This window comes from Coturnix japonica, chromosome 16 (assembly GCF_054131305.1).
Source record: "Coturnix japonica strain WE chromosome 16, WE-NBRP24, whole genome shotgun sequence".
NCBI lineage: Eukaryota > Metazoa > Chordata > Aves > Galliformes > Phasianidae > Coturnix > Coturnix japonica.
Window position 1 is genome coordinate 3,896,128 of NC_140678.1, and position 15,759 is coordinate 3,911,886.

At 41.6% G+C, this 15,759-nt stretch overlaps 1 protein-coding gene across 8 annotated transcripts in view; it reads right to left on the bottom strand.

Annotated features, from left to right (window-relative positions):
* Positions 1-4,686: 4,686 nt before the first annotated feature.
* KDM4B (lysine demethylase 4B) overlaps positions 4,687-15,759 on the bottom strand; it is an 85,064-nt gene continuing 73,991 nt past the window's right edge. For all 8 annotated transcript variants that reach the window (XM_085517923.1, XM_032441011.2, XM_032441009.2 and 5 more), the window contains 5 exons: positions 12,845-13,030; positions 12,583-12,747; positions 11,823-11,942; positions 8,651-8,743; positions 4,687-6,944 (listed from right to left, as the gene is read on the bottom strand). In XM_085517923.1, the coding sequence (XP_085374049.1) occupies positions 6,759-6,944; positions 8,651-8,743; positions 11,823-11,942; positions 12,583-12,747; positions 12,845-13,030 (750 nt within the window). In that variant the 3' untranslated portion in view covers positions 4,687-6,758. The remainder of the gene's footprint in view (positions 6,945-8,650; positions 8,744-11,822; positions 11,943-12,582; positions 12,748-12,844; positions 13,031-15,759) is intronic.

A 15,759-nucleotide genomic window follows, 5' to 3' on the forward strand; every position in this document is an offset into this window, starting at 1 on the left:
TTCCAACCCCCCTGCCTAGCAGGGCCACCAAACATACATATTTACTAGATCAGGTTGCCCAGGGCCCCATCCAACCTGGTCTTGAACACCTCCAAGGACGGGGCATCCACAACCTCCCTGGGCAGCCTGTTCCAGGGCCTAACCACTCTCCTAGTGAAGAACTTCCCCCTAACATCCAACCTAACTCTTCCCTCTTTTAACTTAAAGCCATTTCCCCGTGTCCTGCTATTGTCAGCCCTTTTGAAGAGTTTAGTCCCCTCCTGGGAGTAAGTTCCCTTCAGGTATTGAAAGGCTGCAATGAGGTCACCCTGCAGCCTTCTCTCCTCCAGGCTGAACAAGCCCAACTCCCTCAGCCTGTCCTCATAGGGGAGGTGCTCCAGCCCCCTGTTCATCTTCATGGCCCTCCTCTGGACCCTTTCCAAAATCTCCATGTCTTTCTTGTACTGAGGGCTCCACACCTGGACACAGTACTCCAGATGGGGCCTCACAAGAGCAGAGTAGAGAGGGACGATCACCTCCCTATCCCTGCTGACCACCCCTCTCCTGATGGAGCCCAGGATCCCATTTGCTTTCCGAGCTGCCAGAGCGCACTGTTGGCTCATGTTGAGTCTTTCGTCCATCAGGACCCCCAGGTCCTTCTCTGCCAAGCTGCTCTCAAGGACCACTCCTCCCAGCCTGTACAGGTGCCTGGGGTTCTTCCAGCCCAAGTGCAAAACCTTGCACTTTGCTGTGTTGAACCTTATTATTAGGTTCACCTGAGCCCAGCTTTCCAGCCTGTCGAGGTCCCTCTGAATGGCATCCCTTCCTTCCAACGTATCGACCGCTTGGTGTCGTCAGCAAACTTGCTGAGGGTGCACTCAATTCCCTCATCAGTGTCATTAATAAAGATGTTAAAGAGCACCAGTCCATAGACAGATCCTTGGGGGACACCGCTCGTTACCGGCCTCCGCCTGGACATAGAGCCATTGACCACCACCCTCTGTCTGCGGCCTTTCAACCAATTGCTTATCCATCGAGTTGTCCACCCATCAAATTCACTTCCCTCCAATTTGGAGATAAGGATGTGGTGGGGGACCATGTCAAAGGCCTTGCTCAGGTCCAGGTAAATGACATTGGTTGCCTTCCCTTCGTCCACCAACGCCGTCACTCCATCACAGAAGGCCACAAGATTAGTTAAGCATGAAACGCGCTGATCTACCATCTCCTTCCTTCCAGCCCTCAGCTGAAAGACGCCTGCTACCACATAAGTTCTTTTAGTTTGACTCAACTCACTTTTAAACTAAAATAGCATTCCCAGATTCAAAGCTCCTGATGACCTTAAGCAAAAACTACCCAAATAAAGCACTCCGACCAAAACAAGGGAAATCAGGGCATTCTTCCAGAAGAAAAATGCACCTGTTTAATGAGCAGTTTTATTAAACTGGTGCAGTTTGTTTAAGCTGAAGGAAAACTACTGATGAAGAACTAATGTGAACAGTGAGGGAAGAGAAACAGAGAAAAATCCCTGCAGACTAACCTTAAGAAATAGAAGCTCCACAGAACTGGCCAAAGCACAGATGTCGGCAGCATGCGACAATGTTTGCCCATCATCTGCTCTTTTCCTAAAATAAATGGTCACAAAAGCCAAGCAGAAAAGAAAGGAGCCAGTACACCAACCAGGGTGTGCCTGCAAGCCCCAGTATCCACACATGGACTAGCAGTGAAGCTCGGAATGGGAAAGCCGTAGTGGAGATTGGGAGCAGCATGTCTGCAAGAATTGCTTCAACAGAAACAAAAGAAATATTCTAGACTGACAGTACAACGAGACAGCAAAGGACAGAGTGGTAAAGATGGTGTAGTGAAAATGCTAAGTCATGGCTTAAAGCAGTGATGGAACAACTGGTAGGAAGGTAGGACCAACCCAGATCTCAGGAGTGTGCAATGCATCTGAGTGACTGGAAGGGGTGGAGCCAGGATCCCCTCCACTTCCAAGACCTCATTTAAGGGCTGGTGGTACGAGCGATCTCTCTGGGGGTTCTCTGGGGGTTCTTGGCCCTTCTAAAGGTAAGCAGCTTCTTTCCCTTATTTCTGTACCCACTGCTGTTGCATTTGAGTGAATCCTCATTTGCTGTAGCCTGGGATATTACTGCTGGGATATTACTGCTTTGCTGCTGTTGTGCTTTACATCATGTTACAGATGGAATCCATCCGTTTTAGAAGTCAGGGCTGTCCCCTCAGTCTCAGCAGCAGCCAGAAGATAACAGTCTCAGCCCAATCAACATTGCTGTTTCTACAGTCTTCTAATCTTCTCTGTTACCAAGAAAAAAAAAAAAATTACTCTCCATCTTTTCTTAACAAGCTAATGATCTTTCTTTCTCCAGACTAAAAAGTAAATGAATGGCTCCTCCATCCACTTTTCCAGTCTCCAGCTATTTAACAAAAGTCTCTCCTGACCTCAGAGCAGGAAGCAGTAGTGTGTTGATCCCAGCCTTTTTACTGCTGCCAGCAATTATCATAAAATTACTTTATTGTGCATGTGACAGTTGGTGACACTGACTGGGAGTTTTATCAGCTCCTATGTTACATATCTCAAAACATGTTTATTGTGAGGAAATGCTGCTGTTAAGCAGCCCAAAAGAAGCTGGACTTGCTCAGAGCAGTAAGAAAAAAATTGCAGTCTTTTGTGTGAGACAAAGCATCACACAATGGCATCTTGTCCCACCTTGACAACCCAGGTCTGCTAACAGCTGAGTCCTCAGAAATGGCCCTGCCCTGCAAGGCCAGAGGCAAGCAGCACCCAGTAATGTAGAATATCCTGTGCAGGGCAAGACAAGGAGACAGCAGCACCTCCCAAGGTTGCAGTTGGCACAGATGGAGCAACTAGAAAAGCAAAAGGAGGACTGAAACTTGCCTTAGTAAGAGAGGTAGCTCAGATGTTTAAGATACGTGCAAACACCTTTTCTCCAGGGATAGGAAAAGACACAGAGGTTAGAAGAAAAGTTGTGGTCATTTACAGTCTTTCACCCACCTCCAAACAGTACTTAATAGCAGACAGAGGAAAGTATAGAAAGCAATGCTCTGTACTATTGCAGTTGTAACGTTCACACCATCTCCCTGAAGTCTCCCTGAGCATAGCACAGCTGCTTAGAGCTCCACACCATCCGTAGTTTAGTGCAGCAGTATGAGCTAGTAACAGAAACTTATAGTGACTTTAGGGATGTTTGCACAGAAGTGTCTATTCTACTCTGTGAGGCTGAGACAGAAGTTCTGAACCTTATCTTCTGATGTCTGACCCAGGTAGTCACTTGGAAATACTGAAAACATCTTTAAAATTATGTTTGTTCTTACTACAGCACTACAGAAGGCCTTAAACTCAAAAGGTAAGTTTTCTGCAGGTGTCAATTCTAATGGACTTGTATCAGCAGCCTCTGCCCACTCTGATTTGATTGCTCTGATTTTCTCAACTATTAACCCATGAAAGATTGGGAGATACCTTTTCTCTCACATAGTCTGCAGCATCTGAAACAGTTTGAGAGGAATTGGGAGAAATGCATTAGGGCTCAGAAAGGGAAGTAAGTTGTTCAGAGGAAGATGGTATTTTAAGTGGTTCAATGTCAGCATGACTTCTAAGGGCTAAAAGGAAGGCTATTGGAAGGCTGTGAGGAACACTTCCAAAGGGAAGTAACAAACCGGTGACAGAGAATATAAGTGATTTTAGGATCACTTTTGGCTATTTAGCAACCACTGTCCTTATGAGACATCAATCTAGATCAAACCCTGCACTTTGAACCAAAAATACATTGCCAGCTTGGTTCCTAATTTTGGGAAGAGTTGCAATCCTGTTTTCCTGCATGATTAGCAGAGCAGAAGGGGATGGGGTTCGGGGGGAGGAAACAACCATGTTCCTACTTCACAGTCTTGGCATATCTGGGCTCAGGTACCCAACCAGATGCAGAGCTTTCTTGTCCTGTAGTAGAAGCCACTTTAAACTTAGAAATGAAGAGACTTCAGCCCCCCAGCAATTGTAATTCTGAAGTGCTCAACAGCCTTTAATTCATTATGAACCTAGAGGCAGAGATTTAAAAAAAAAAAATACATCACATCCTTAATCTAGGAAAAAAGTCAGCATTTTTATAGCACATCATCAGACACTTACAAATATATTTCACTGAGGGAAGGAGAGGGTAGGACTGTGCGTTTCCTATTTCCTTTTCAATAGTCTGATGCACAGAGGCCATCAACACAGTCATCATAATAATCTGCACAAGTCATTCCTAAACCAAAAAGAGATTTAAAAATGAACAAAAAGGGAGAACCCCTGCAACGAGGAAGGGCATTCCACAGATCCAGATTCACGTTTAAACATAACTCATCATCTGAGTATGGGGCGAGGAAACACAATTTGTTTTGTACAATATAAATAGTATTTAAAAGAGTACTACATATGAACACAGTAATGGTGCTATTTCAGTCAGGACTTTACATGCAGAGGAAATTCCCTGTCACTCACAACCACGCATCTCACCCTTCCCCTCCCCCTCCCAAAAAAACTCCTCTGCTGTTCAAATTCTCTTTCAGCTGCTTTAAATATTTCTCCAAGGCCTGGCAACATTTTTCTTTTTTTATACAAGCAAACTTTCGACTAAATGATGCTTTAACCGACAGGAGACAGCCACGTAGGAGGAACAACTGAGGCTTTTAAGAACATTGCCAATGTTTAAAACTTTTATTAGACTCAGTTTTTTGATTCTCAGAGACTTCTATTGAAAACGTCAGAAATAAAGAAAAACCCATTTCAAGCTTCCTACAATCATGCACGTGTGCTCACCAAGAAAGTAACCCACAGTGGAGGCAGTGAGAAATAAAGGAACTGCAATTCCCTCAAGGGAGAACAAAAACAAAAAAGAAAATTAAAAAAACAAATCACTGTCTCCACTCTTCACTGGGGCAGTTTAAAACCCATTGAGTCTTGTAAGATGCTCAGCTGCCATCTGCCAGCTCGCAAATCCTTCCCACTTATTCCCTTAAAGATCCAACTGTAGCACTGCTTAAAAACCATTCCCCAGAACAACGATCACCTTGCAAAGGGGCTTAAGAGAACAAAAAAATTAAGAATATTGGAATATTCTCTCTTTCTGTCCAGTGATTTCAGGGAATTAAGTGGAAAAGATTGCCATGCAGCATTCAGGGTAGTTTCTACCAGGCCAGGACATCCAGGTGAGCAGTGATACATCCCTGCCCCTCCCCTCACCCAGACATTCTGGAAGCCACATGCCCTTCCCAGCTCTGCACTAGAGCTGCCTTTGTCCTTCCTTCTGATAAGGTCCTCCAAAGAAAGCAGAGGAGTTTCCAGTGACTCCAGCAGGGTTTTGGTTCAGCCTCTTATAAAACACTGTTCCATAACAGCTCTTCGACCGGAGGTGATTTCCAAGTGTCCAAGTGGGAGCTGCCTACTCTCAATACTTGAGGATTTGTTTTTGCTTTTAATGCTCATTCAATTCTCGGTGAACTGAGTCCAATCAAATGAAGGGCTTGCAATCCTCTTCCCAGAAGTATCTCAAAGGCTCAGTCTTTACTTAAGTAAAGGATGTCACAACAATCAAAGATGTTTGGGGAATTTCTTCTTTAATAGGATAAAAGAAAAAAAAAACAAAAAACATACAAACACCTCCCGGGTTTCTGCCATGGAATGATTCTCACAACTGTAAGGAGCACAACTCAGAAAAATAAAAATGGAGTCAAAGAAAAGAAAAAGGTTCCTATGGGAGACATGCCTACCAGAGAGCCAGAACAATCCCTTTATGCTCTAGTCTGCAGTGGGGAAGGGGATGGCTCTTAAAGGAACTAACACAAGAAGCAGCAACACTTGCCAAAACCGAGTGGCATATTATAACTGAAAGCCATGCTCATTGTTGTTTTTTTTGTTTGTTTGTTTTCTTTTTGTTTTTAAACTAGAAAGAAACTTGGATGGCAAAGATGGGAAAGCAAGAATGACCAGAACCTGGCCATTGCTTCACTATGTCCCTTCCTGGTGACATGGCAGAAATGCACACATCTATCACTTCTTTTAGAGAATTAACAGTAAGAAACATCCCAGCTATGAAACATTTCTTTCCCCATTTTCCCTGGATTACAAAGGAGATAGTGTTTGTTTCTTTACAAAAAGGAACCCAGAACTTTCCAGGACATCTGTTCTCGCTTTCTCTCTCCCCACTGTAATATTAGTCACATTTCATTGAGGGGTGAGAGGGGAGGATTTTCTTTTCTGTTTAAAGCCATAATCTAGAAAAATGTTTTGTGGAAACTTTTGTTTTCCAATTTTTGTTTGCTTTTTTTTTTTTTTTTTTTTTAATAGTGCTTATTTATAGAAAACTTCACAAAGGTGACTTCTATGTACAGGAAACACCATTCCAAAGGCTGCTTCAGTAGTCAATGTAATAGCACCTTTAAAGACAAAAAGAGTTTGACGTATTTTAAAAAGTCACTTAGTCAAATTTTAACCCTTTCCAAGCCTTATGAAAAGGAGCCAATCACAAAGCTCCATCAGTACAAACGCTGGAAGGTCTCCAGGTGGAACGCTGTCTGAAGGTTTCCCAGGCTCCCAGTTCTATTGGTCTGGCGAAGTAGAGGTAGCGTGCAGCCAGACGGGATTTTCTTGCAGTCCAAAACCAGAAGATGATGAAGAGTTCACAGCACAACACTGGTCTTATATTCCAGAGTTTTCTGGTTATTTTTCTACAGGCTTGAAAAGGGTTAACTTCATATTTAATTAATCCTGGTTAAAACATGTTGCTCTGAGTTCCAGGTTGGTACTGTGTCTGCAACAGGCTCCCCATAAAGGCCAAGTAATCTGGGTTTTGTCCATACTCTTCAGGATTCCTTGCATTCCCCAGCCGGGGACGCTTGGCTGCTCTCATTTCATCTCCCGAAAATACATCTTCCTGAGGGGCCCCAGTGCTGAGGGACTGCAGGAGACATGAAAGTACAGTATTAGAGGCATAGGAGGAAAACAGAGGTAGCTGTGCACAAACTGTTGAGTGCACCCGCTTAACCAGGCAGCAGGCTTAACATGGCAGCAAACGGTTTGGTACAGTGACTTTCTGAAGAAAATCTGAATTCCAAAGCATGCAAAGCACACAGCTTAAAGAAAAACTTCTGGGCTTCTGAAGCCAAACTGGAAGGAGAAGCTCTTGAGTTGCTTTCCTTCTATATCAGAATATCTTTTACTTTGATTCCTGCCTTGACAGTTTGCTGTTTGCACTTGCCCTCCTCTGTCTCTTCACATTGTCCACTCTTAGAATGCCCACAGGAAACAGGGGCTTCCCTGATGTCTGATAAAGAAAGGAAAGACCCAAAGGAAGCACCTGAGGGCTAAGGTGACTTTACAGAAGATTGCTTCTGTTCATCCTCCTCTTACACTCTCAAAAGAGATGCACTTCTCCTACTGCTTTGTTTCTCCATTCCACTGTTCTATAAAAAAACACCATGAGCATTACTTCTGAGGAGTATCATATGAAGACTTTGGGAGCAGAATGTATAGGAGAAGAATCCTATCTTTCAGCCTGGCTTGAAACATTTTGTTCACTTCAGAGCCTACATTCCTTTCCTGGGACTGATATAAAGCCCAATGGTCTCTACTGCAGACGCTTCTTTGTCACCAAAAATCTTTGGAGGATAACATGGTATATTATTGCTTAACTGTAAAATTTATGCTTTGAGGCCTTATGGAAATAAAGTGCCTCTAAGAAGATCGAGAAGCCGTACAGAGGTGCATTGCAGACAGTGTTTTACAAATGTTACTTGGATAAAACCCTTTCAAAGTGTAAGCAAGTGAAGTTTTCCTCCAAACTTGAGGAAAACATGATAAAATGTGATTTTTTTTTCCACATAAATAACTGTTACTATGTATTTTTTGACAATGAGCCTCTCATGCTTCTGCTAGTGGTTCAGAATATCACTGGTTCAACTTGGAATAGCAGTTCACGTGTGCTTAAGCAATGGTTGGACCATCATTTTGTCTGTTAAGAGACTGAAGGCCACAAACAAATCACAGATAACTCTGTAAACCTGTCCCTGTCATTCAGGATCTAACACAACAGACATTTAAAATGAAGAGAAAAACTATTCTTCACTGGCATAGAATGCTGTCTAAGCGTTTGGTTGAATAATAGTCAGGATGATGTTAGAAAACATCCAGCAAACAAACCACACAATAAATCCCTCATTTTCTGGGCTGGATATTTCAGTTGCGTACAATTAAAGGCAGGGTGACCTTTTAGATAAGAGCTTTGTAGGTAAGGATCCTGTTTGGTAAAAAACAGCTTTGGTCCAATGTCACTAATTCAGTTCTCCAGAAAGCACTTAGCTATGGGCCAATCCATCTGATTGAAGATGAAAGGCAGTACTGAGAAACAACGGTAGTCCATATAACTAAATTCATGACGTAAAATTTTAGAAATGTAATCTTTTAGCTAGAGAAAAAACACAAGCTTCACAAGCATTTACACATCAAGGATTTCAACAACTCCACATATTTTGTGGGTGACCTGGAATTTACAGCCGCAGAAAATGAAAGCTGCCTTCATCTCATGTCTAAACAGTATGTTAAGAAAATGTGAAAAAGTACTTCAAGCCTCAGCTATTTCATTGTTTCTTTTAGTTCAATACCCACCAAGCGAGACTTCACTCTCTTTGGAAGCTCCTCCTCCAAGGTATAAATATCACCACGCTTTACCATTAGTTGGGAGCCATCTTCAAACTCAACCTGCACAGTAGAAAGAAAACGAAATAAGAACGTTTGGCTTCTAGATTCGCAGTACTTGATCAGTTCAGTCACAGATAATGCCACGCATTCATGGGAATACCAAGGAAGCATCAGCAGCCAGTTCCATGGATGATACACTAGTCTTGGCACTGCATCTCTCTAACTTTGCTGTTGAATGAGCTTTGTTAAGAAGGCTGAACCCAAAAAGAACTCTATTTCAGCACTGTTCAGGCATCCCTGTTTTATCTGGCCCAAGCAATTTCTTTCAGTGTTCCTGCAGATTAGAAAGGCTGTGCTGCAGCACGTCTGCTACCCTCCAAGTCAGACGTCAGAGCACTAAAAATTTCCACAAATTTTTTCTTTTTTCTTAATTCAAATCCTGAAAAAAAACAAAACAAAAAAAAAAAAACAACAAAAAAAGCTTTTCACTTATAATAAAAGGCAGCCCTGTATTCAGGCCAATATGGTAATAAGAATTTCTTTCATCTTAAACAAAGAATTTTTACACGTCATAAGGAAACAACTGCAGCTACTAAAATACATTTCCATTAAGCAGAAATAATCAGTCAGGTACAATAAATGGTGGTTAGTCCTCATGTTAAATCTTTTGCACTAAGCACTGATTGTGTCATGAATTATGCATCAGTTGTTATAGCAACATTTATTCATGGAAACATGCATATAAAATTGTTAAAATTATTAGAAGTTTTTAAGAGATGCTCACTTCCTTTGCTTAGGGCTTGTACTTTTCTGCATAATGCAGAAAGACAAACAACACAGTTAATGTGGTACAGAAGGTTCAAACTGGACACGTTCAGGAAGAAGCAAACACCTGCACTCTGAGCTCCTCCTTTGCTGTCCAGGTCTTATAACTTATCAGCTACTCCTGATCTGTGATGCCTGCTGAGGTGCCTTGGCTGACCAATGCACACCAACAGTAATAACTAAGCAGGTAGGAGGAAAACCTTTGAAAGATGAGCTCTGCTGAGCTGGTTTAAGATGCTCCCACTCCCATTTACTCTCTGGTTTTACAGATCACTGGGGAACAGAATTAACAGCCCAGCTACAAGCAGATTCCTGTCTGCCATTTCCACAGAATGTGCTCAGCTTCAGCAGCAAGGGAGGACTGGCAGCACAGGCAATGACATCTTCAGCTATCACAATTAAAGTTCCAAACTACTGATATGGTTCATGATCCTCCTATGAATACACATTACAGTACATTAAAAGTTGTTTGGACTAACAGACATATACATATATTTAAATATACCAATTTAATCTTAGCACACAAAATACAAACTTAGAGATGTGAATTGGAAAGCTACTGTAACATAAGACAGGACAAGTTTAAAATGCAAAAGCTAATCCATGCTGTCTTCCTCTGAACACACTAATTTCATAACAGAACTGTCTCTGTGTTATTAAATACAATCCTATTCCAAAACAGACAATAGAGATTCACGGCGATTGCTGAAAAAAATATGCACATAGGAAACCAATGTGGAAAGCTATTCCGGCTTTTTTCCCTGTGGAGAAGAGCTTTACTTATAGGTAACTATGTGAATTGAAAAACATGCATATTTTTCTGTCATCTGGCACTTGAAGTGGAATAGCCTATTTCAAATTATTTTACCTTCAAGAAATCAATGACAATTTCCTATAGTGTGATTAAACTGGAAAGCATGCATAAAATAAATCTTCACGGAACAACGTATTGTACCTATTCATAACCTGGGTCACCTGGATCACATCTTCTCTGAAGCAGTTGCCTTCCATTACACACACAAAAAAGACTGTTAACTAACAAGGTGGGCTATTGTGCTATTGGCACACAGATATGAAACACTCTGTGTGCAGAAAGGGTAGAAATCAGAACCCAATTTCAAACAAATGCAAGATTTGGGACTTCCTTTGCCTTTTACAATTGTCTAGGGGCACCAACCTCTTTAAAATAACCATTTTTTTGCAAATTCCTGCATGCATTTTTCAAAAGAATGTGCACAAAGTACACCTTCCTTTACAAATCACTGTTATTTTCAACTTCTTGGTACCATTTAAAATAGATTTAGTCATATGAACGTACTGCGTCTTATAAAACCTTCTGTGCTGAAATATCAACGCTGTGTACCAGGTTAAATCTTCCCTTATTCACTACCACAATGTTCTAGAAACAAAGATCTTGTCTGTGTAACAGGCTCAAAGACCAAAAACTGCCTGCTACTCTTCTCATCTTAAAAATGGAGGTGTTCAGAGGGTATAAGGCTGTTATTCCTACACACTGCTACTCTTTTACAAAGTCCCTTCCCATGACTAGAAGTAATCTGATCCATCTCTTACTGTCCCTTGAATTGTCAAGGAAAGTTTTAATTATGTAAATAATGACTCATGGGAAACTGTAGGTCATGAGCTACATTAGCACAACCGTTGGACAGCCATCAGAGAATACTGGAGCAGGTCACTTTGGCCTGAGCTGTTTTATCACTAACAAAGCTGAGCCACCAGCTGTAAAACTCTTTTCCCCCACAATGGAGGTGAATGGCCTCTCCTTCACAGGCTCTCTGTTATGGGCACTCCCATGTAGAATTGTTAATGGTGAAAGCTCAGACAGGAAACAATTGCTATGGGTCACAGGAAAGGAGCACCTTCTAGGGACCATCCCATTGCTTCTTTGTCCATGTAAAGAGCAAAGACATTTACTTTCAAGAGGAAAGCTACTTCATGCCAAACAATCCTGTATCCTTTTGTTTTACTCTTTTATCCTTCGATCCAAGTGAAAGATCTGCACAACTCTGAACAAAAAGCTGCGTGTTTTTCTCACTGTAAGAAAAAATTATGTTTTAAAAGCACAGTCTAGACATACTTCTATTCATACACCCATATTGTCACAGAAAACCTTCATCCTGATCTTACTATAACACATTTCTCTTCAGACTACCAGTAGTATCAACTCCAGAAAGCAAACTCCCTCTTCATGAGTAAAGCATCTCTCTTCAGAGTAAACATCCAAGTACCCAGGGAGCAATTAGGGCAACAGTCAGACATACTGACATGAAGCATGTAGATACTTCTCCATACCCACCTGATAAATCTGACTGATCTGGGCTGCGATAAACTTGGCCTTATAGATGATCCCATCTGTCCACTGCAGTTGAACCATCTCACCCTCTGGAGGGGGTCCCAGTTGAATGCAGTCTCTGCTCTGAGGATGTAGAGGCAAAGAGGTCTGAGAGCCAGAACAGACAAAACTCAACAACTAGTAGAGGAGGTCACTAGTCAGGGAAGCTGCCAAGTAACACTATGATTAAGCATGAGAAAATTACTAGATTCGTGATTAACTAGTCCCAAACAAACCAATAAACAGTGAAAAAGGGGAAATAAAACACTTGCACCTTCTGGTGACAGTACTCAGTTCTAGAAAATTTCTTATTACAGATCCCAAACCACCAAATTGCCAATGTCAACAAAAACATGCGGGTTGTCTTGCTGTGTTTCACATGGTGAATCAATGGCTCAATCAAGAAGAAAAAGCATGAGATGACAAGTCAGCCTTTTTTATACATTCCTTCTATTTCAACCCTAAGTGCTTACAGACAATCTGCTTCCCCCATGAATCACAGTTGTCAGTTGAAAAACTAGAGATTATTCAACCACAAAACGAGATGCAACATAAAACGAACACTGCTTTCTGTTAAGTCCTACACACACAGAAAAACTCCATCTTTGTAAAGAAAAAAAATAATGAAATGAGATAAAGTCATAAAGAGGAAGGACAGAGATGAAGAACAGTATGAGGTTACACTCATTTGTAACTGTAATAGCCTCCATAGCCAGCTGCTTACAATAATGCTTTCTGGGTAAACGTTGTCACTGTATGAACCATCATCAAAGTTCACTTCATAGAAGGTCTGTGTCGTCATGCCAATCACTTTACATCTGTAGTAGAGACCATTCCTGTTCTTTGTGATCACAGTCTGTCCAAGGGTCACCTCCCTTCGAAACTGAATCTGTGCGGCAGAGGAAAGGAAGAAACATATAATTGGAAAATCCGTGTTAAAAATGCAGGTGCAGGGAAACAAAAACAGAACCAACCAACAAACTCACATTCTGGTTGGCTGCTTTGTGTTTGAAGCAGGTGATGGACACAACGTAGGGCCAGTCGTCGGGCTCCATGGGCACGCCAGCAGCGTGTGCGCAGGTCACGTGGAAGGAAGTGGAGCAGTGCTCGTAGGAGCACTGGATGCAGGCACCAGACACTTTCTTCATCCGCTTTCGACAGTACACGCATTTCTGAAAAGAAGAACAAGGTCAGCATCACGCAGTCAGCAGTAGCTTTAAGGCAACATACTGGCACCCTGATGACTGACAGGGTCAGAATTCTGTACTGTTAGTGTACACAGCAAAGAAGCCACAACCAAAACTTGGGATGTTTCATGCTAGGGGGTCAAGACTGACACTACCAGAACTGCCCGTCCAACTACAACTGCTTGCCCAGAATCACTGATAAGCCGAGGAACTACAGCAGGAACTGATGTCATTCCCACAAATGTGATGGCATCTACCACTGATTGAGTCCTCCAGCACCATACTAACAGTGAAACAGGCTTAAATCCAATTTGAGATTGTGTTCACTGAAGGACTGAAAGGGAGGATAGGGCAGACAAACACATATCAGTATTATCAAAGAATGGCTGCAGTGTAATACTCTTATATATACACGATTCCCTCTCATATACAAAATAGCTGTGATTTCAAGCAGCAGATAAATCTTCAGAGCTACACTGCAATAAAATAATGCTTTCATTTTCAGAAAGAATGGAACATGGGATAACTATGTAATACTCTGTTCTGTTCTATTCAATGGAATGTTATATCTATTAGATCTAACAGAATATCATTTCTTGTAATGGAACAAAATCTTATGTTTTTTTTTGTTTTGTTTTTTGTACAAAAACATATCAACTGAAAACATTTTATTGGAATTCATGTCAGATTGGATGTGGCAGACAACACAGAAAAAATAAAAACCAAGTACCAAACATCAGAACTTCAGGGCATGAAATCTTCTGGTATTTTTAAAATATCTTCTGCAAAGGAGATCTATTCATTAGACTCATCTAACGAGACAAAACTGAAGGGGGACAGGTAAGCACTTTAAGACATGACTGCTTTAAAAGTTTTTTGGAGGCTGGAAGCAAGTATTAGGTGTCAGCAGGAAACAAGATGAACCTCCTCATTCATTCCCTCCTCATTCATTACCGCCCTGCACCAAATTGTTTCCCTCAGAAATATAGATGAGATTTTGGTAGTCCCAGTCCAAAGGATTTTACATTGGATGCTTGGTAATGTTTCCATACAGCTATTTGGAATTGCTATTCTTAAGCCTGGGGAGTCTGTCACTGATTAGTGACAGCTTCTTTACATTGGCTGAGGCTTCTCAGATGAGGCAAATCAGGGAAATTATCATGCCTGAGATGAACACGCATTTTACTTGTTAGAATTAATTGTGCTACTTAAAACAATCCAAATAAATAAAATCCTGAGCAACATCATATACCCATGAATCTGACTAAACATCCCAGTAATTTGTTTATTAGGGAAACTATTCCCTACAGAACAGAGGAATGCAATAATTTTTAGTGCCCATTTCTAGATGACTGTCTCCAAAGCACACAACATGAGCTTGTCTCAGCTACTGTCCCACTGTCTGATTGACTGTCTCCATCTTAAACCATCCATCCACTGGGATATAAATGTCCCATAATCAAACATGATGCAATGCATGACAGTCTTTCTCTCGCCACAGTGCCTGATGTTAAACATGGTCTTTCTTTGCCTCGTTACGTCTTCATGGTCTCTCATTTGCTTCACTCCTGTTAAAGCACTGTTTAACGTACACAACATCACAGAACTCATGACCTGAGCTGCAAGATCTGTGTGAATGACTGCATCCCATAGGATTACCAATGCAATATAAACTGCCCGATCTCACACAGTCAGTCTCTATAGCTCCCAGAAGTACAAATTCACTCTGCTGCGAGATCTGAGCCAACTGAAGAGTGCATCCTCAAAAATATGCAGAGTTGTAAAGCATTATCAACTATGTAATAAACGCAAACAAAGAATTGCCAAATTTCAGAGTTATATTTTTGTTCTCATAGTACATGGGACCCAGGTAAGAGCTATAAAGCATTGCCAAGGCAAATAAAAACCATTCCTTCTCCAAAGAGTATTTCTTTCTTCCTTCAAAGCAAAACACACAAAAGAAGGGGAGATGCCTTCTTCCTTATTTCATGCCAGCCAGCCGCTCCCATCCCACAGGGATCTGAAGTAAGTCAAATTCACTTCCTGTGAGCTAAATTAAGTCAGTATGTTTACACCAAAGATTAATTTGGACTTCTTTACTTACATTAACAAAAGCCAGGAAATTCAAAGTCAGGGCCTTACTGTTGCCAGAATGTGGGTTGGTTTTTTTTTGTATTTAATAAGCAATGCCTTTATCATTCTGTAAACCATGTTCAAAAGCCAGATAAGCACTACAGCAAAGTGCACAGCAGGAACACAGCACTGAAAGCAAGTCAATAGCAATGAGATCTCATTATTAAACTGTCAATACCTAATTCTCTCGCCAGCAGGGACAACTGCTGATATACAGTGTGCTCAATACTGCTTCTCCAGGGAGCATTAACCCTCAAGCATCAGGAACCTCCCTTTATTGATGCAAACAGGACTCTTCCAGGACAAGAGGATTAGCATGCATTTAATGACAGCCAAGCAGCAAACAAATTCCTCACGACAGAGAAGAGAGATACACAAGTGGAATATCAAGAGCAAATATGATTAAAGGATAAAAAAAAAAAGAAAGCCACAGTGAGACTGAAATGCAGGAGATGTGGAGGGAGTAAGAACACTGAACATCTGGAAGCGTGGGAGATGGGACGTATAGAATCACAAGTGCCAAGTACTACAGGGAAGCAGCACGTGCAAGATTAAAGATGTTTTCTGAGGGAGGGAATATG